Source organism: Aphidius gifuensis, linkage group LG2, assembly GCF_014905175.1.
Source record: "Aphidius gifuensis isolate YNYX2018 linkage group LG2, ASM1490517v1, whole genome shotgun sequence".
In the NCBI taxonomy this organism is placed as follows: Eukaryota; Metazoa; Arthropoda; class Insecta; order Hymenoptera; family Braconidae; genus Aphidius; species Aphidius gifuensis.
The window spans coordinates 5532260-5553973 of record NC_057789.1 but is presented as its reverse complement, the minus strand read 5'-3'; the positions used below and the strand labels follow the sequence as shown (position 1 = coordinate 5553973).

Genomic DNA, 21714 nt, shown 5'->3' with positions numbered 1-21714 from the left:
AAAAAAAAAACAAGACGAGTAAATCTATTCGTGCTCGATATTTTGTACTTGAAATTTTTTTAAATACTATAATTACCAAGTCACGTATTATTCTCTTCTTCTGAATAATCGTTTGGCATGCCGGTCGGCTGACTCCAGGGTCATATAAATATTTAACTGTCCAAAAATGATAATTCCATGCCTTCACTCACCATTAGACACCATAAAACGAAAGCTTTGTAAATTTTTTTAATTTTTTTTTCGTTATTTTATTTCCTTTTTCGAAAGAGGCTTCATCAATTGTAAATTGTTAAAAAAATTTCGATGAAACGGCACTATCCAAAAAATTCATTTATCAAAAAATAAAAATATAAATAAAAAAAAAAAAAACTTAGCTTGCAGTTATATTCTCTCATATTTGCGCTCTATTTACTTGACTTTTTTTATTTATTATTATTTAGTTTTTTTATTTTAAAAACTTTTTCAACATCCCCACGAGAGTGCGGTGCACCGTTAATGGTAGTTGCATATCATGTTTTACGTGGGAGTGGCAACAGCAGTGAAGTGGTGTGCTCTGTGTGTATGCAAAGTTGTCAGAGAGTAAACCGGTAATTGCACCCTACTTTCATCCCTGAGGCGATTCGTTGTGATAAATTTTTCCCCAACCCTTTTCAACATTCTCCGCACCTTTTCTTATTCCAAAAAGAAAAAAATAAAAATGCAAAGTCAAAATGATATACCTTATAAAACCACAAACAAACACCATAAAGATATATAATGTCCTTGAGGTAAATAATAATCGTTGAAATATTGCCAAAAGAAAAATTTTAAAATAATAAAATAAACAGAATACATTTTTTTTTTTCTTTTTTGAATATATTGTTTTACAAATAAACGTTTGACGGTAAATTCATGATTCTTTTTTAGACAGAAAGAGACAAACAACTGACTGGACAATGAGTTTGTTTGCATATACAGAGATATGACAATTGACAACAAAAAATAAAAATAAAAACGACAGTTAGATTACATCTGACTATCAAATAAGACAGACAATGATTTTTAATCTCTGCATAAGAAGACAAATAAAAAAATCGTTTGAAAAAAAAAAAAGAAAAATCATGTACCATTATTCACAATCACATGGCCATATACATATTGTACACAGATAAATGTCTGTAAAATGAATAAAAATAAATAAATAAAAATTATTAATCCTCAAAAAAGCACAAAAAAAAAATTATTTCAACTCAAATATTCGTAAATTTTTGCGTTCAACATACGAAAAACATAAATGAATGAAATGAAATAAAAAAAAAAAAAAAAAGCTCCGAGATTTTTTTGGGGAACAATATACCACTGTTGGTTTCAATGGGCTGTAAAATCGGCTCATCTGAATATGTTGTGGTGTGTGGTAGCACAGTTTTGGGGAATAAGATATGTGCGGGTGCAAAAGACGTAAAAAAAAACCAACAACAACAACAACACAATAATAATAAATAAATAAATAAATGAGAAGGAAAAAAAAAAAGATAACAAGTGAAAGGAAACAGGGATAAATTCCTCGTGTATGTAATAAAAATATAAATGTATATAGGTATATATAAAGAGAGCGAGCAAGTTGAGGTGGACTGAAAATAACGAGAATGAACGGTAGTAGATATATACAGACTGGTCCGTATATATATATATTTACAGGGTTGGTAAAGAGAAAATAAAAGGGGTAGAATGAGCTGCATCAAGAGGTGGGAGAGAAATACTCTCTGTGGTATCACGCATCAAAAACACCTATATATACATTCTCTATTCTCTTTATACATCTATCTATTCTATTTTTTGTATTTTTCTCTTTATCATTTGACTATGTAACACACAGTGTTTTACTCTTTGTTCCAAATTACATGTGAACCCAAATATGTATATAGGTATATTTGTACATGATACATACACGTATATATACATATGTAAATTTTGCCCTCGGATATATTATATATATAACTGCATGCATTGCATGCTCAAACTATTTACCTGTATATATTCATCAGGTACCAGCTATGCTGCATATTTTGATATTTATATATATTTTCATGGAAGCATAGTCCACCCGCAGGGATCCACGACAATTGCAAAAGCCTGCCCTTTCTCTCCAAATTTGAATTGAGATTATAACATCCCATACTGTATGTTTGAACCTGAAACACAAAAATATCAAAATAATATTTATATGTAGGTATTTAAACAACTGTAAATGTTGAAATTTAAATTTATATATTTTTTATGGACATTTGATTGACATACATTTTAATAATATTCACGTATTCATATGTACATCAATTATTTATATATAAAAATATTTAAGCAGTTTTATTCAGCTTTTCATTTATTTATTTATTTAAAATAAAAAGAAATATATTTTTCATTTTCAGTCATGTGTTTAATAAAGTCGATGAAAATAACGAGACAAAGAAAGAGAGATTGAAATTAAAAAAAAAAGAAAAAGGGGGGATAAATCAGGCGAGACTTGAGGGGGTGGGTGGCTGATTTCTCGTAGAAGAGGGTGAGTTTTAATCATGACTTGCCTTTGAGCTATACCGGCGATTACGACGCTAAACCTGCCCAGGAGAAATAAAGGCTTTTTTTTTTTTATTTTTTTTCTTTTATTATTATTAATATTTTTTTTTTTTTTTTCTTTTTCGTTTATTTTCTTTCAATCTTTTTTCTTTTTTTCGCTTGATCGTCAATGAAGCTTCTGTAGAATTGAAAAAAAAATACCATGACCACCGTAAGAAATGCAAATCTCACCCTCATTTATTATATTTTTATAATTTTTTTTTTTTTATTTATCTTATTCTCTTTTCATCGCGTAAACCATTTTTTCTTTATACTGTGTTCAGCGATTTTCTCATTCGACGTGGTATTACATCCACTAAGCTCAGACAAAAATAAAAAATAAAAATAAAAATCCTCACCGCATTTAAGCGTTTATCGTCGCATAATACACCCTCTTTTTTTACAATTTTCACCCATCTTTTAATATCAAAAACTATATAAAGTAAAATATCCCAAGATTTAAAAGAAAAAAAAAAAAAAAAATTCATTATCCACATTAACAAAGAAGAAGAACATTTAAAGTTGGATATATTTTTTTTTCAATGAATAATAACAATAACAAAAAAACAAAAGAAAAATAAGATAATATTTTGACAATTTTTGGCAATCCTCAGAGCTCAAAGTGTTTCAGTGTAAATTACTATACCAATTTTATAAAAAAATTTTTTCTATTTTCAACAAAGTATATTTTTCTTGGGATAAAAAGAAGCACAGAAGCTAGAACAAGTGCTTCAAAGTATATATAGTATACTCAATGGAAGATAGAATGTAGCTATACATATATTTGTTGAGTAACGACGATGAAAAAAAAAAAAAAAAAACTACGTATATATATACTGAGTGAAGTGAACGAGAAGGTCGAATGAGCATTTTCCCGATATCGAAAATGTCAGAGAAAGAAAATAAAAAAAAGCAGTAAAAAAAAAAAAAAAAAAATGAGATAGTTGTGAAAATATATATCTGTAGATAGTATGCATTAGTATAAGGTCGGCGCACCCTTATTCGACACACGACTCAATCGTGATCGTCGTCAGAGTCGTGTGGCTCTTTATCCCTTACCCGCACTGTGTGGTGAATCTCACGTTTCTTACTTCACTCGCGTAGATATCGCAGACAATGTTTTGAAGAAAAAAAAAAGAATAAGCTTAAGAATAAAAAAATAAAAAAAAATAAATAAAAGAGGGTGGCAAAGCAGTAGAAGATTCGACACACAAGATCCAACGTAGTGTTTCTACTTTCTCGTAACCCCAAGCCGTATCGGCAATCACTCTATACCCCAACTTTCACTGCACAACCAAGTCCAAACCAAGCTTTTTCATTTTCTTTATTCAATCTATATACATGTATACATCTTTTTTTATATTGACGTTCTTTTTTTTTTTTTTTACATCCCTCTGAATTTTCAACCCTCAATGTATATAGCAGACTGGTCTTTGGTCGTCTTATATATACCCTTGAGGAAAATACCTAAAATACATATATCAAGCAACGAATTTCCAGGCCTTTTCCACGCCTACGATATCTGTTTGTTGGATCACTTTTTCCTATCCAATATATATATAGTAAAATATATAAACGAGGGTCTTTGGTGATGCCTGACATGAAAATAGGAATGGTCAGGATGGCTCTTATATAGCCTTATATATATAAGAAGGGTATGAGAGGGTGTGGGATATTGTCAGTCGGTTTGAAGCTTATATCGTGGATTAAATGTCATGACGTAAAACTCCAAATTGAGAACTTGAAGACTGGACTTGTGTATATATATGTATAAATAAATGTCTCAGACTGCTACCTAAAATATATATTTTTTCTTTTTTACGATCATCTGATATGTCAGTAAGATGATGTCATCAAAATGAATATCCTCATATTTATATATTTATTTTTTTATATGGAAAATAAAAGAGTTTTTTTTAGGGCCAAAGGTGTTGGATATATCCCCGGAGGATGAGTCTATATACTACCCTGCACTAAAATCTAAAATACACCTGAAGTTGGCAAGTGAAAAAATAAAAAAAATACATCTCTATAAACTGGTGTATTAATAAATGAAAAAAAAAAAAACCTTTTAAATCATTAAATATAATAATTTTTTGAAATTTCAATATAAAGCTTTGATTATTAAGTTATTAAGTATAAATTTTGATGATTTAAAAATAATAAATTAAGAGATCAAATTGTATAAAATAAATAAAGAAAATAAAAGGTTGTATCTCAAGGTCAAGAAATAATACAGAATGTTCTTTTTATAATTTATTGGTGTTGAAGAGTGGCTGATGAAAGAGAAAGAGATAACAAATGAAAGAGCAAAAGTTTGGTAAAACGAAAGGAGCAAGTGATGAGGGTGGTGGTGGTGGTGTAAATATATATAGAGAAAATAAATGTGTGAAAGAGAGATAGATTTAGGAAGGAAGGAAACAGGAGGTGGGTGAGGTTAAGAGAAGAAGGTTGATAGGAAGAATAAAGAGGAGAAATCGAGTGCTGCAAAAAGACGGAAATGGAGCAGCTTCAAGTCCGATGGTTAGGTACTCAATGTTACCGTCAGCTCACAAAACTACCTACCCATTCTATACATAAGTTTTACCTAACCAACGTAAGCCATAACGTGAACCAAACTACTCACCCTCAAAAACTACCATCACTTTACCATCTCACACTACTATCAACCCTGTTCAAGATAGAACAAGGCAAGTCCGCAAACTATATCGTCTCTTACTCTTCTTCGTTTTCGCATTTTTTGTCCTCAATTCTTTTCAAGGTGGATATATATGCTAAATCTTTCTTGTAATTCAAATTGAAAGAAAAGAATTGTTTTTTTTTTTTCTTTTTTTTTTATTTCTAGGTTTTCTTTGATATGGATGAAGTTGAAGATTTATATATCAAGATTGTTTTTCTCGTGTTGCTTTAATTCTATGTATATTGAAAGCTATTCTATTAAATTCTTTTAGAACCGATAGATTTGTTTTAATTATATATTGTTCGTTTAATTTAAAATGTCTCAATTTGGCTATTTTAATTATTGATTCGTTTTTTTACGAGTCATAAAAATAACACAAGCTTTATGTGGTTTTATTGAACGACTATTTGATGAAATTTAGCCTTTATTTCGAGTCCACAATTTAACAGAAAAAAAAAAAGAGAAATTTTAAATATTTGAAATTTTTATAATACAAAATTGATTGTAGGATTTACACTGAGTTGCTTTTTTATCATTTTAAAAATATTTCAATTTAATTTTTGACTATATATAGTACGATACTTTGTTCAAATTAAAATTGAAAATAAAAAAAAAATTTTTTTACGGAAATACAAGATACTATAAATTTGTTTTTAATTTAAAAATTTCATCTTGTATTTTTCTTGTAGGTATAATTCGAAAAAAACAAAATTCCTTGTTACATAATTTTATATTATTTGTTTTTTGCCAAAAATCAAAAAATTACAGGAGAAGAAATTTAAAGCATGAAACGTCTCTTCCCACTTGCCATCAGAACAACATATAACAACCTATATTATACTCCTCGGTCATCATTTCATTCGTTTATTTTTATTTTTTGTTTAAACCCATTTTTCCACTTTCCAAATCTTTTTTTTTTTTTTGTATTTCGGCGCTGCACTGAACACTGAAATCAAACTTAATCTCCCTGCAGCGTTTTCGTGCAGCATCATCACAGTGTTCATCCATAAATTTTTATTTTAAAAAATAAAAAATAACAACATTCACCATCATTTTTTTTTTGTTCCTCTACATACATACATTCTTTTTACGGTTTTTTTTTTTTTTTATAAATATAAAAAAAAAGCAAACGAACACGGCTTGATTTTTACCACCTAAAACGAATGGATATTCACAAAGTGCTAAATTAGTAAAAATAAAATTAAAAAAAATGGTTTTTTTGTTTTACATTAAATATTCAAAACGCATTCATTGGTGAGGTAAAAAAAAAAAATAAAAAAGAAAAGTCAAAACGCTTTGAAAGACCATGTATATGTTCGGACGTATTTTTGATACACAAACGAATGCGCGCTTTAAAGAGATAGTATATACCATCCAAAAAAACACCCATAAATATAAATACGAAATATAAAAAAAAAAAGTAATACATAAATAAATAATCAGTAGTCATCATAAAACATTATTCCGTATCATTATTCAATCAAGTGCATATAAAAGTGATGTATCAAAATCAAATGAAATGATTTAATTTTCATCTTAAGTCGGAATGCGTAGCGAGGGCACACAATAAGAAATGGCCTCGAATAGAAATAAGCCTCAAAGGGGTAAAATAAAAAAAATAGCATATTAGGCAGTTGGTATGCGAATAAGACCATATATATATGGATACACCTTTAAATACTTGAATACACAAGACGTCGAATTCACAACGAAAAACAGGCGTCGAGACGTTGCTCGTTGCGCACGACCGGAATAATAATGGGACTTTTATTTTTTTTTTTTCCATTTCATTCCTTTTTTTTTTTTTTTTGTCCTTCATCCTTTCTCCGATCTTTTATTCCTGCATAGAATATATATATATATTCTCACTGAGAGCTGGGATTTTTGTCCCTCAGCCGCGTACGATGAACGTGCCGACCCGCCTATCCGCCTCATTGCCATTTTTTTTTTTTTTCTCCTATTTTATCCTTCGTTTTTTATTATTGCAAAAGATAAAAAAAATAAAATAAAAGATAAAAAAAAAAAATATATAAATCTCTAAAAATCCTTTCTTTTATTCTACTTGAAGAGAAAAAAAAAAAAAAATTCAAAATTTCAAACCAAAAAAAAAAAAAATCAAAAATGAAACTAAAAAAGCTTTTAATATAAATTATACGATACTTTTCTTTTGTATGCGTATAATATTATATAAAAACTACAATATATACATTTTATTTTTATGTATATAAATTGATTGGAATTTTTAGAGAAAACCTCAAGTCACCAGCAACGATGTCATCATTATGGTTGTTTAATATATTGCAGACATCAATTATTCGTTGAACTTTTGCGATCTGCCAACGAATATATACATGTGCGTAATATATATAAAATATATGTACAATGAAGCATATATATATGTACGCTTTGAAACAAGAGAGAGGAAAAGAGACAGATGAGACAAACACTGTGCGATCGATGAAACAGTCGATATGAAACGCGCGCGATTGCCTGCGCGATTACCGTCTGTACTACCTGTCCAGACTCATCCGTCCTTCTCCTCCTCTTGCTCCTCTTCATTTTACTCCTCTTTATATACATACAGATATACCACACAATCCTCATTCTCATGCTCTCTCACAAATCGCATACCCTTTCTATTTCCTCTTCTGATCGAACTCGAGAATCGTGCATTCGTAATGTAACGCCAAAACGGATCTGTATTTCCAACAGCCATCAGTTCTCTCAATACTATTACTCAACTACTCTATACACATATATTTATATGTACATGTATGTATATATATATATATCAACTTCCAATTTCATTATTCTAAAATGTATATCCAACTGTTCCTATTGATACTCATCAAAACCTCTTTGACACACACACAAACACATTTATATTTACAATTTGTTTCCTCTATTCTTGATAATTTAGTTGAAATTTTTTTACGCACCTGGGTCATTGATTCTATTCAGTGTTAAATTAATTTAGAATAATCGAGAAATAAAAAAGAGACAATAAAAGTTATGTGGTGTGGAAATTAATTATTTCAAAATAAATGAATATTTTTTTTTTTTTGAAGAAATTAATGATACTGTCTTTTAATAGTTTTAGATAAAAAAGTCTTTTGAAGGCTATTGTGTTCATTATGAAATATTTTAAAAAATTATTTATTGAATAAATAAATAAATTAGATAAATTGATCGAGAATTGGTCAATTCTTTTTTTTTTGTTTTTTTTGTACAACTGCAATTTGAGGGAATTAAATATTGACTCGAAGAATGAGTAGCCTTAAAAAAAAAAAAAACAAAGCTAATGGATGAACAAAAAAAAAAATAGAGATTGAAAAAATATAGAGAGAATATAAATTTGTGGAATTTTGTTGAATGTGTGTAATCTAATCGTGGCAATGTGGTCAAAAAGCGACGGAAAAAGAGAATAAAAGGAAATCGATAGCAGGAATTTGGAAACCGCGAAATGATTTTGTGAGTGACACTGAGTATTTTTTTTTTTTTTTATTCTTTTTTGTATCAGTATCATAGTGTGGAGTATATGCCGAGTATTGATAGATATGTGTATATAAAATCTGTGTGAAACAAAAATTACGAAACGACCGGAAATGACAAGGCGCAGGAAATGTTCACACTCACCGCGAGCGCATCCGGATTGCCGGAATTCAGCCGAAAATTTGTTCGCCAACACAAATAAAATATATATACAAAATAAAACCTTGCAAAATATTCAATAAAACACAATAAAAATACTATTTTTTTTTCCAATGATAATATAACAAGTTGAGTGCATTAAAAATAATATAAAAAAAAAAAATTCATTATCAAAGTATGTGTGTAATAAAGAATGAAAACTAACTGAAGATTAAAAAAATAAAAATTAATATATGATAATATAATATTAGTAGCAATACGACTTAATTACTTTTTTTTTGTACACAAAGTCACCGCACTTGGAAAATTTGCATAAAATAAAAATTAAAGTATCAAATTTTATTGAAAAAAAAAAAAAAGAAATGAACGAAAATTTATCTGTAAAGTAAATTAACTCGAGTAACATTGATATGCAATCCGCATTATTATTTATAATTAATTTTTTAACAAACCATAAAAACACATTACCAACATGTAAAAATGAGTTGATAATTATCTTCAAATTTACGTGTAATTAAATTAATTTTTTACTGAGGCCTCACACTGGGCTATCTTAATAAAGCCAAAATTAAAAATAAACAAAAAATAATAAAAAATCCTTCTGTTCAAAGGAAATAAAAAATAAACATATCAAAATCTTATCTAAAATCTCAAATTAATTTTAAAATATATTCATTAAATTTTTAAAACATCTCCATACTTGATAAAAAAAAAAAGAAACAAGATGCTAAAAATTATTGTCAATATATATAAGAACAAAAAAAAACACATAAATTTTTAAAACCGCGAATATTTATATTTAAATAGTACGACAATATTAAGTATAAAAATTTATATAAAAAAAAAAAAAAAGTACATACATATGACTAAAGTCATATTGCAAAATAAAAAAAAGGAAAAAAAAAAAAAAAAAAAGCTCACATTTTTGTGTCTGATTTCGATGTGTGTGGCTTTGAAAGCACGAAGGGATGAGAGGCTCGAGTTGAAGAGGCAACACGATGGTTTGAAATGGGATGAGAGGACAAAAGAGAGAGATAGAAAATTGAAGCGTCCAACCCATACCAAACCGCCACTCTGATGCCTCCTCATCCTTTTCCTCTTACTCTCTTCCTCGCTGTTCCAACGATTCCCGCGGCGAAACCGTCGGCTTTGCCTCACTCCACTCAACCTCATCCTTTATATATATTCTCCACCTCCCGCAATTCACCTCAGGGCTATATACTCAACTCTCTCGACGCGCGCTCTGCCGCGCGATGTGGTGCTTGCAAAAGGAGTATGAGGCATCATAGAGAGTCATCTCCCCATACCAAAACTAAACTCAGCTCAACCATCCCTAGAGAGTATAGAGACTGGGGATGCATATATATACATATACATATTTAGATAAAACGACCGTGAGTCTGACGCTCACTCTACTCAACTATCTACCGGCTATACACATTGCATGTCGCAAATATATATAGATATATAAATTGCACCAGGCTATGAGATAGCATGTGGCATACTGAGTCTATACTTGCACTCTTTGCTGATGCTGCTGCTGTTGCTGTTGCTGTTGTTGTTGTTGTTGTCAACATGTAGCAATATATATAAACCACTGAAGACTCACGTTGGTACTTTGTGCCATTTGAAAAAGATATCAAAATAAAATAAAAATAGACAAATTGCAATACACACACATCGTCATGTAGAAATACTTTTTTCGCGAAAATAATATAAATTTTTCAAAAATAAAAATTTTGATGAGAAAGAAAATCACGTTATTTTGGACTTTATCATTGCAAATAATCAAATATGCAATTGATAATTATTAAAAAAAGAAAGAAATGATAAACAGCATATGTATAAAAAAAAAATAAAATAAATATAAATGTAAATAATGATATAGTATATATGGTATGTTGTATTAAAGTCGGAATGGCGTTTCGCATCACTGGAAAGTGAGTTTGAATTTTGAGTTGAGTTCACAGAGGTGAAATGAACATGTATATAATATATACATACATAAGTATCAAGTATATATGTATATATACAAGTTTTGAATGTCGTTTCTCATTGCAGAGTTGTAACAGAGTTGGTCCTATCGCACTTTTCATGTTCATTATACAAATCTCTCTTTCTCTTTCACGATCTTGATCTCAGTGGTCATCAGCAGTAGTCCCCAGGGGTCCCTCAACGTATTTGCCTCACTTTATAGTCTAGGGCTTCAGGTCAATTAAATTTTCTCAGAAATAAAATAATAAAATATAAATATACAACTTAACTTTGCAAAACTTTTTTTTAAAAAAAACCTTGGAATAATAAAAAATATATTTAAAAAAAAAAAATTAAAAAAAAATTGAATAATAATAATAATAAAACTTAAATGAGCTTGCGTGTTTCTATTTTTGTTGTAGACTATTCAAGTACTATCTTTTAGTAATTATACTATTTTAGATAAATAAAAAAAAAAAAAAAAAAACTGTATTTCAAAAATTTCTAAATAGGTTCTGATAGGTTCCTTGAAAATCCCAAACATTTATCTGACTCAAAAATTTCAAGTTATTTTCTGCATATTGGATACACGAGTAGAAAAAAATAAAAAAATATAAAAAGTCGAAGAATGGGTATATAGAATTGATCCGCCTGTCGTCCGTCGCCAGTATTATTTTTTTTATTTTTTTTTTTTCATATTTTATTTCGCTAATGGTCGAGGCAATACAGGGGTATATTGTTGAGGCTTTTGGAGGATTATCCTGCATCCTCAAAAAAAAACCCCTCTTGCCCTCCAGCAATTCAACTGCTCGCCGGTTAATATCCTCGCTCACTCAATCTTTCTCATTCCAATTCTCCCCCTGGACCAAAACCAGCACCGGTTGCTTTGGAACAACTTCTTTTATTGCTCAACTCATAACCGTCGAAACGAAATAGACGGCGATGAAAATTGCCGACTCGCTTCCGAAATTCCAAACCACATATATAATATAAATAAAAAAATTAAAAAAAAACAAATACTAATATAATATATAAAAATAAAATATTAAAAATAATAATGATAATATCAACGAGTAAATATGCTCATGTGCTAATTCATTTGAAATGTTTCAAGTTTATATATTGGGCATTAAGTGTCGTAACATGGCTTGAAACATTTGAAAAACCAGTGAGTATGTAATAAATATATATACGTTTATATATTTACTACACATATAGGCAAGTGTCATCTCCCTTTGACATGAAATCCAGAGACACATGATGCCGATCCGATTGCCCGAGCGATCAGTTCACTTGATAAATGCTTGGCTCTTTTTTTTATTTTTTATTTTTAATGCCATTTATTTTATTTTCATATTTGCCGTGCCACAAAGAATACGATGAAAAGAATTTATTTATTTATGAGCGATCAACGAGGGCATGGATGAACTTGAAAAAACAATAAAAAAATAATAATAATAATGAAATGTTAAAAGATCAGACCCAATGGCGATTTGTGAGCTTTTTTTTTTCTTACTTTTTTATGTTTTTACTTTACGATTATTTATTTGCTTGCTTTGCTTTTTGGATGGCAAGTGGAAGGCTTAAAATTAGGCATTGTTGATGATTTGCATTTGGAGTACATTTACCAATTCGTGTACATTCAACAGGAGCTTCAATTACTCCATGTACCAGCAGTTCAACATTTTCAAGTCAACATGACCAATAACTCTTTTGAAAATTATACATCAGTCTGGCTTTTATTTATTAGGTATACTTTTTCAACTAAAAAAATAATCAATTATTTATTTAAAAATTACTCACCAATTATTATCACCAAGATGTTCATTTGCTCCTTGAGTTGTTGATGTTTTGATTTTTTTTTTCCTCGGTGTTGTTGTGACTTAAAAATCCATTTTTCAATATCAATGATGTATTTGGCAGAGTAGATTTTTATACTGGATTTGGCTTTTGATATTTATGATTCCATTGAGATGACAATTGATGATTTTTCTTTTAAAATTAATTTATAATTAGAAAACTTGAATACACTATTTGCTAATTTTCACTACCACAATAACTGTTGTGACGCAGTAAAAAAAAAAAATATGAGCCACACAAAATGGCGAATCGTAACGTTACCTAGTGACAAGTTGGATAACTAATTTTAATTAATTGTTTTTTTTGGTTGGTAATATATCAACATTTTAATTTTTTAAGCGGGAAAAATTTACTGTCAACGTCAAACAGTTTGTTAGTAAATAAACTGATAAACATCAAACCGGATAATATTATTGTTTGTTATTGTTGATATAATAATCAATAAAAGCATTGATTTAAATTTTTAAATATGGCAAGTAATAAATTAAATAAAATTAAATAATATACTTTTAATTTAAATCACGCAAAACAATACATTTGTTTATGCATTTTTTTTTTTCTCATATTTTGAGGTTAATTTGAGATTATTAATTATTTTTTTGTTGAAAAAAAAAAAAACAATTATAGTCTGAAGTAAATAAAGAAATGGAAGAACTGGCTGCTGAACTTGGTCCATTTTCATTAGAAGACACATACGATGAACTCAAAGAAATGGAAAAAAATTTACGTGAAGAATTAAATCAATTGATAAAAGAGGTAACAAATAATAAAGTTGAAACATTTACATCAACAATAACACCAGAAGAAATTGATGTTAAAAAACGTAGATATCTTCAAGCACTGATTGAAAATATAAATGGATATGACATTGACATTCAACCAACACCAGGAACACCAGATATGTACGAGAAGACAATTGCTGATTTACATCAAGATGTCAAAAATGCTGAACAATTGCTGGAAAATCAAGCAGCTGAAATGGCTGAATTAAAGAGCAACATTGCAGCGTAAATATTATCATCATTTTTTTTCCTTAGTCTGACAATGAAAAATAATAATTTAAATATTTTAGTTTAGAGATGAAAAAAGAGGGCTTGTTGCGAATGGAAGAAGCCTGTTTGAATCAAATCGAGGAAGTTTCTAATTCGACATATACAGCTGAAGTTTCTTTTGTACAAAAATTATTTTCATCAGTAAAAAAAGACTTGGTAATTATTTAATAATATCTTTTTGCAATATGATGATATAATTTAAATAAACTTACTTTGAATTTTAGAAAGCAGTTGTTGATAAAGTGTTTCCAAGTTCTCCAGAATTTCAAGAATTTCTCGGTGTAAGTTAATTAAACTTCTTCATATTTTTCTATACGACAATGCAAATCAATGAAGTTTATGAAAATTAAATTTACAGGAATTAACATCAGCATATCACAATGGTGGTGATGAAATTTACATAAACATACCTCCAGAACTAGCAATTTGTGCTCATTTTCTTGCTGAAGCTGATATTGGAAGTTATCATCGTGATGACAGAACCAAAATGCGTTTACAGGATCTTCTCTAAATAACACTTAATATAAATAAAAAAAAATCTTTATTTTTCTTTTTAATTTTTAATTAAAAATATATGTATATATACACAAATGATGAAGTTGAATCACCACATAAATACAGCACGTTCTCTAAGAACTCTGACACCGTATTGTTGCCATTCTTCTTTTGCAATCCAGAGTTCTTGAGCTGATTCAAGACAACTAGATATTGCAGCACCTTTCCAAACAGTCATACCTGGATCCATTTCTTTTGGTGCTGTTATTATATCCAATTGTTCTGTTGATAATTAATAATTTATTTTTATTTAATATATTTTTATATCAGCGTCATTTTGAATATCATGATAAATGATTTTTTGTTAACAATTAATTTATACTTGGTAAATAACATAAATAAATAATTAATTTTATAGAATATTTAATCATTTTTTTTGTATTTAATTACCTGCTCTGTACATGTAAGGTATCTGCAGTGATATACGATTGTGAAGCCACGTTCCAATACCTTGAAATTTCATTCCAGATCCAACAATTAGTACGCAACTGTACATTTTACGTTTTAATTCATCTGTTGCTGTTTTTTAAAAAAAAAAAATTAAATATTTAATTGCAAAAAAAAAAAAGTATTTCATAGAATAAAATAATAAATTTACTTACGACATCGATCAATGCTTTGTAAAACAGCATGATCAAGTCCTAAAATTTGTTGAGGACCAACAACAAAATCTCTTGGTACATCTTGATCACGATTGGCAAGAGTATTTGGTGTTGAATCAACATTATCAACGACAACTTCATCGTCTGCTGTTACTGCTGATGTAACAGACTCTTCTTGAAGCTCAAGTGTTTGTTCAAGATTTTCTTTTGGGCCTCTTCTCTGTAAATTGCAAGAAATATATTAATAAATAAATCCAGAGTCAATTAAATAAATTAATTGTTATAATTAAACTTACACTTGTTTCACGAAGATAATTTTCATCATGAGGATCTTCTGAATCTCCTACATAACGTTTTTGTACATGTAAATTGTGTGTTCCTGTGATTTTAAATAATTCTGGTTGAAATAAACTGAGTGGTGCTACCAAACACTCATCACCAACCTTGAAAAAATAAATCAATTAATATACAATAAAAATTATAATAGTTAAATGACAAAAAAAACTTACTTGAAGAGTATATCTTTCAATTGGTGTTTTTGGTTTTTTAACAGATATTACTTTTTCTTTTGATCCACAAACATTTAAATCAACATGACAAGAATCTTCTTTCAATTGACTTATCAATAATGCATCCAAATGATTTGATAAATTACAGCTTTTATATGGAAATGCACATTTTTGAAGTAGCCAATAAAATGTTTGTGTTATATCACCACCACCATAATCAATTCTTACTCTTGTATTTCTATGAGAAATACCATCTTCAACACAAGACACTGATGTTTTTTGATCACCAACATCAACAACACATGCATAACCCAAACCAGCACCAAATGTAGCAGCAACATGATCCTAAATATCAAAGAAAAAAAAAATAAAATAAACACATCAAAGGGAAAAACAATAAAATGATCTTGATAAAATTATAATACCTGTATTAAAAAACACCCACCAAATCCAATTTCCGTCAGCAATAATGTTGTTAATTCTTTGAGATAATGTCTATTATAAATATCTGGTATAACAAGTACAGCACGATAATGTTTCAAGTCTTTAAGTTCAATAGACATTTTATTAATTAAAACAAATTCCCAAATTTTTTGTAAATCAGCTAAAACAGCTTTTAGACTACCACCAGGTCCTGAATGAACATTTAGCTCACCACGTCGATATGGAAAATGAATATTATAATTTTCAGATGGATTTATATTTAGTACGTCATCACCAACAATTACATCTTCATCTGTTTGTGTCCAGTTGTTCATATATGGTGATAAAATATCGGGATTTGATCGTCTATTAAATGCAGATATTTGTTGTGGTGGTGTTGCATATCTTCGTCTACCATCTGATTGTAAACATGACTGCAGCGTGTGGGATACTTGAAGACGTGATTCTTCCATTGCTTGAGTTAATTCTTTCGTCTAAATATATTTATAAAATTTAAATTAAATATATAGAAATTAAAAATTAATAAAAATTGATTACCCTTGGAACAAGTGGTGGTAGAAAAGGATCTCTGTGCATTTTTCCATGTGGTAATACTCTTCTGGCAATTGCATTTAATACTGTTACAGGATTTAAATCTGAGGCACGTCCCATTCTCAAATTTCGTGAACCTGGATGAATGATAATAACAGATTGTGCTTGACTTTGCTGCAATCAAAATATTATAATTAATTTTTACATTTAAAAAATTGTAAATTAATAACACAATTTAACATACCTCACTACAAGATTCTAGAAAAACCGGCATGTTTTATAAATTTTATTTTCAACAGTATTCACAATATTTATAATTTTCACTATCAATATTATTTGTTTAATAAAAATAATGTCTCTTCTGATTTTATTATCAATATTTTTTTTTGCTTCAATATTTAGTTAACCATTCAATAATGAAGATATTGTAATTTATTATTCAAATAGACCAATTGTTTATTTATTTTTTTATTTGTTATTGTAAATAACAAGCCAATTTAGCCATTTTTTATTTTTTTTTATCTCAATGATTGTGTTTGATGGATTACATTTGTACATAAAATAATTCAGCAACACTTCTTGTTATCTGTAAACAATAAGTCAATAAATAAACATTATGTTATTTTTTAAAATATTGTAATTATTGTCAACAAAAAAAGTGAGGTTATAAAATTTGTTTACCATTTGTCCATTTTTTAACAAATTAATATTTTTTTTTTTAGCTTTGACAGCATCGACAATGTCCATTAATTTTTCATAAAATATCCATAAATCAGCACTAATTTATTGCACATTATGTTTATAACAATTCAGTTTAATAATTAATATAATTATTATTGATGATGAAATGACAGTTTTTAAGCAGAGTGTTCATGAAAAATACATTGGCCGACAAATTAATTCAATTGAAAACTTACCACAACAATCGTTGTTGTTGTAAATTCACCAGTTTGCGCCAGTTGTCAGCTCAAAAAAAAAAGAACACAAAAATTGTTTCAACAATTTAATGCCAAACAAAAAGAATAAAAATAATAAACACTTTTGATAATAAAATTGTTATAGTAAATAAAGTGATAATTAAAAAAATAATAATATTGTTTAAATAATATTAAAAAATAATAGCAAGTTCATTAAAAATGATAACCTATTTATCATTAATATCAATATCAGCAGTGATGGTGCTATCACTAGAATTGAGCCACGTAGCCGGTAGCCAAATACCGAGAGTACGTGGTATACCATTTGATAAAAATTCACTTTATAATCCTGATACATTTACTGGATGTCTTGATGGTAGTAAAAAAATACCATTTAAACAAGTTAATGATGATTATTGTGATTGTCCTGATGGTAGTGATGAACCAGGTACATCTGCATGTTCAAATGGATTATTTCATTGTCAAAATCATGGACATGAATCAAAGGATATATCATCAAGTCTTGTTAATGATGGTGTTTGTGATTGTTGTGATGCAAGTGATGAATATAATGGTAAAATTAATTGTCAAAATAATTGTATGCAACTTGGTAAAGAAGCTCATGCTGAACGTGAAAAAAAAGCAGCATTATTTAAGGAAGGTGAAGAATTACGTGGACAAATGATAAAACGTGGTAAAGAACTTGAAATTGAAAATAATGAAAAATTAGCTGAAATAAGAGTTAATTTTAAAGAATCAGAATCAATTAAAATTGAAAAAGAACGTATTAAACTTGAAGCTGAAGAAAAAGAAAGTGTTATACTTGAAAAATATAAAAAAATTGAAGCTGAAAAAAATCCAGTACCACCAATTGAAGTATCAAAAGAACATGATGCTGAAGAATATTTTAGAATGCTTGATACTGATGAAAGTGGTACAATTGATCTTCATGAAATGACATCAAAATTAATATTTGATCGTGATGGTAATGGTATTGTTTCTGAAGAAGAAGCTATGTATTTTTTGGGTAATCAAGATCAGCCAAATGTTGAAGAATTCATTTACAAAGCATGGGATAATATCAAGCCAATTATTATGAAAGAACAAGGTATGTAATTTGATTATCATCATTATCATTTAAATAAAAATAATATATTTAATTTAATGTAATTTAAATCTTTAGGTTTATTTGTTCCACCAGCTCAAGCAACACCTGAAGACCCTGCTGCTAATGTACCACAAGATGAAATGAAAGATGACGAGGCACATGATAATGATGAGACACATGATGATGATGATGAAGCACATGAGGATGATGATGATGATACACATGAAGAAGCTGAAAAAGAACCAGAACCAGAAGTCAAATATACTGAAGAAGAACAAGCAATTATTAATGAAGCTGAACAATCAAGAATTGAATATCAAAAAGCTGAAAAAGATGTTATGGATTTACAAAATGAACTTCGTTCACTTGAACAAAAAGTTGAACGTGATTATGGTGAAGATAATGTATTTGCATCAATGGATGGTGAATGTTATCAGTATACTGATTTAGAATATGTTTATTCACTTTGTATGTTTGGAAGAACAACACAAAGCTCAAAAATGGGAGGTAGTGAAGTTAATCTTGGACATTGGAATAGTTGGACTGGTCCTGATAATAATAAATATTCTAAAATGAAATATACAAATGGTCTTACATGCTGGAATGGTCCAGCAAGAACAGTTGATGTTGAACTTATTTGTGGTAAAGAAAATAAATTAATTGGCGTTGGTGAACCAAGTAGATGTGAATATTCAATGATTTTTACAACTCCAGCATTATGTCATGCATCAAGTCATCATGATGACGAGACTCGTGATGAATTGTAGATACAATTATTATTTTTTTTTTGTTTAACCATCAACAATACGTAAACTCAGTTTTTTTTAAAAAAAAACCAGAACAACAAAAACAACAATTAATATCATACATTTAAATAAACCGTAAACTAAAAATCATTTTTTTTTTGAGGATTTCTACAACTGGCTGATTATTTAATAATCTTTATTTTTTTTTCTACTCTCTCATCTCTCTATCTCTCTAATTCTTTTTGTAAAAAATAATTGTCAATTAACATAATTTTTAATTTCATTTTTATTTTATTTTTGAAACGCTCAGGAAGTGCCTAGTCAGATCAGATTTTTCTGCACAGCTAAATGCATTTGATGAGTGATTTATAATTTAAATATCTTTAGATTTTAAATATAAATATTAAAATTCAGCCAATGTCCAAAAGAAACCTCATGCATTTATAAATAACATGCCAATTAAATTTTGTCTCAACAAAAAAATAAATAATGATACTTTCTCAAAGTGCGAATTTACATTATTAAAAAAAAAAAAAAAAAAATATCTAGATAATAAATAAATGAATAAAGAGAAAAACAAAATAGATAAATATCTGTTGTTAAATATTCTTGAAGCGATTATTGAATCACTGTTACATTCCTCTTTTGTATGAAACAATTTAAAAAAAATTTACTACGAAAGAGCAATACCTAATTAAATATATAAAATTAAATAAAAAGTGTTGGATAAACTCACACTTGGTTTTGAAAATATAATAATTATTATCACAGCCAAAAAGATCACGTGAATCCTCATTTAAAAAAATATAAATAATTAAAACAAATGTTACAATTAAGTAAAATATTTTGTAATTTTTTTAAAGGCCAATTGATGTCATTCAATATTACACCAACAAATATTAAATAAATAAAATATTATAAACCTTTATCAAATTTTTCGTTTATATATTTTTTAATGACGACTTTATTTACATTTTATAAACATTTTTTACTTTTTTTTTTCATTTGATTTTTTCAATAAATAATTCAAAAGCCAAATGAAAAAATAATCAGTCTATATTTTTTAGACCCATAAGGCACGAAAAAAAAATCATTCAAATCATCAATTATTTTATTAAAATGTTAAAAAATAAATGTAAATTAACCAAATTATATTTGGTCAAGTAAAAAGGTAACTATTGAGTGTAGTATTTTTTTTTTTTATAAACACAATTATATTTTTATTTAAATATTAGCAATTAATATTTATTTATTTGGAACAAATTAGCGAAATTCATGCATTAATCTCAATTTTTGCTGATGAATTTCGTTACAATTATTTACAGTTTTTTTATTTATTGATAAACATAATATTGTTGACTAATTTATTATTCAGAGTATTTTCAAAATGATATTATATATTTTAATATATTTATTTATTTTTCATTTACAATAAAAGCTTGTAGATTTTTTTTTTTTTAGGCAATAAAGAAACATAATTATTAAAATGACAGGCACTTAAATATTAAATGATTCACAAATAAAATATAACTCGTAAATTTTAGTTGGTTTTTCTTTTTTTAAACTTTGTAAAAAAACAAATAATAAACTGAAGTATTATTCAGATTGATAAATATTATCGTTGTTATAACAATTATTTAAATGATAACTAAATAAGTAAATATTTACAAGTTTTTTATTAACATGCTCAGCACATTAATTATAACTTTTATTTATTTCAATTTTTATATTTTACAATAACGTAATTTTTTATTTCTTTTTTTATCTCTTTTAATTTTTAATTTTAATTTTTATTATTGGTTTTTTATTTGTTTATTAATTTAAGCTTAGTGTTGAATTTTTATTTAATATATTTTTTGAGTTTTGCAATTTTTAAAGCTTTAAAGTTTAATTTTTTTTGATGTACAATAATTTACTTGCCAAGCCGCTCAAACATTTTTAATTTTTCTTTAAAACTTTTTGTTGTTGTTAAAACTTCAGATATATTACCATTTAAAATATTTTGTAAATCATCATCATTTTGATTGACAATTAAACTGTTATATAATATTTTATTGTCATCTTGTTTAGTAACTGGTGATGTTGGTGGTGATTTTTTACCACTATATTGAATTGAATTGTTACGTTGATTATTGCCATTGACAATTGATGTTATTGCAAATAATTGATGAATATCAATATTTTCTTTTGTCTCAGAATTTTGTCGCCAATATGGTTTATCATGATTTCCATTTGCATTTGGTGATTCAGGATCATTTGAATTTATCCAAGATTCCTGTAAAATAATTTTTGAAAAATTTCATTATTTTCATTATTTAAATATTTCCCGCTAAAATATTAATTAAATATTTTTTTTTTTTGGCAGCCATTTTAAAAACATGAAGGTCAAGTTGGGTCACCTCCATACGGGGTCAGGGATTCCCCGAACGGCCATTAAAAATTTGGACCCCGGGTGCTCCGTTTTTTTTTTGGAGGGAATAGAATAAAAGCTCTTAT

General features: G+C 27.8%; 4 protein-coding genes across 17 annotated transcripts in view; 2 read left to right on the top strand and 2 right to left on the bottom strand.

The window, feature by feature from the left end:
- The window catches only part of LOC122848623 (actin-related protein 8), a 79246-nt gene extending 61955 nt beyond the window's left edge, over positions 1 to 17291 (bottom strand). For 3 of the 4 annotated variants that reach the window (XM_044146823.1, XM_044146825.1, XM_044146824.1), the window contains exons 1-13: positions 17129 to 17291; positions 16692 to 17033; positions 16454 to 16621; positions 15898 to 16389; positions 15473 to 15817; positions 15260 to 15406; positions 14964 to 15183; positions 14752 to 14880; positions 14415 to 14583; positions 14217 to 14323; positions 14019 to 14116; positions 12698 to 12886; positions 2008 to 2171 (exon numbers count right to left, since the gene is read on the bottom strand). In XM_044146823.1, coding sequence (XP_044002758.1) covers positions 14314 to 14323; positions 14415 to 14583; positions 14752 to 14880; positions 14964 to 15183; positions 15260 to 15406; positions 15473 to 15817; positions 15898 to 16389; positions 16454 to 16621; positions 16692 to 16721 — 1710 coding nt within the window. In that variant the 5' untranslated portion in view covers positions 16722 to 17033; positions 17129 to 17291 and the 3' untranslated portion in view covers positions 2008 to 2171; positions 12698 to 12886; positions 14019 to 14116; positions 14217 to 14313. Of the gene's footprint in view, positions 1 to 2007; positions 2172 to 12697; positions 12887 to 14018; positions 14117 to 14216; positions 14324 to 14392; positions 14584 to 14751; positions 14881 to 14963; positions 15184 to 15259; positions 15407 to 15472; positions 15818 to 15897; positions 16390 to 16453; positions 16622 to 16691; positions 17034 to 17128 lie in introns of all 4 variants that reach the window. The other variant, XM_044146826.1, reaches the window with a different exon arrangement.
- On the top strand, positions 12880 to 14317 carry LOC122848629. Its single transcript, XM_044146834.1, has 5 exons — positions 12880 to 13226; positions 13382 to 13761; positions 13827 to 13962; positions 14031 to 14087; positions 14165 to 14317. The coding sequence occupies exons 1-5, from the start codon at positions 13224 to 13226 to the stop codon at positions 14315 to 14317; spliced, it is 729 nt and encodes a 242-aa protein (XP_044002769.1). The 5' UTR covers positions 12880 to 13223.
- Positions 17292 to 17393: 102 nt separating the features above from the next.
- Positions 17394 to 19671, top strand: LOC122848626 (glucosidase 2 subunit beta). 2 transcript variants are annotated; one of them, XM_044146831.1, is made up of 2 exons: positions 17394 to 18472; positions 18566 to 19671. In XM_044146831.1, exons 1-2 carry the CDS (start codon positions 17584 to 17586, stop codon positions 19237 to 19239), a joined length of 1563 nt encoding a protein of 520 aa, XP_044002766.1. In that variant the 5' UTR covers positions 17394 to 17583; the 3' UTR covers positions 19240 to 19671. The 2 variants fall into 2 exon arrangements, with proteins under 2 accessions (XP_044002766.1, XP_044002765.1); XM_044146830.1 differs by having other exon boundaries at positions 17397 to 18472; positions 18548 to 19671.
- A 395-nt stretch (positions 19672 to 20066) lies between these two features.
- Positions 20067 to 21714, bottom strand: part of LOC122848621 (uncharacterized protein DDB_G0288805-like) — a 35373-nt gene continuing 33725 nt past the window's right edge. For 3 of the 10 annotated variants that reach the window (XM_044146812.1, XM_044146815.1, XM_044146813.1), the window contains exon 13: positions 20068 to 21493. In XM_044146812.1, coding sequence (XP_044002747.1) covers positions 21131 to 21493 — 363 coding nt within the window. In that variant the 3' untranslated portion in view covers positions 20068 to 21130. Of the gene's footprint in view, positions 21494 to 21714 lie in introns of all 10 variants that reach the window. The other 7 variants (XM_044146818.1, XM_044146817.1, XM_044146819.1 and 4 more) reach the window with 5 other exon arrangements.

Coding starts and splice junctions, on each gene's coding strand:
- LOC122848629 (XM_044146834.1), top strand. Junction 13,963..14,030: donor CATCAGTAAAAAAAGACTTG/GTAATTATTTAA, acceptor TTTGAATTTTAG/AAAGCAGTTGTTGATAAAGT. Junction 14,088..14,164: donor AATTTCAAGAATTTCTCGGT/GTAAGTTAATTA, acceptor TTAAATTTACAG/GAATTAACATCAGCATATCA.
- LOC122848626 (XM_044146830.1), top strand. CDS start 17,584: ATGATAACCTATTTATCATTAATATCAATATCAGCAGTGATGGTGCTA. Junction 18,473..18,547: donor AATTATTATGAAAGAACAAG/GTATGTAATTTG, acceptor TTAAATCTTTAG/GTTTATTTGTTCCACCAGCT.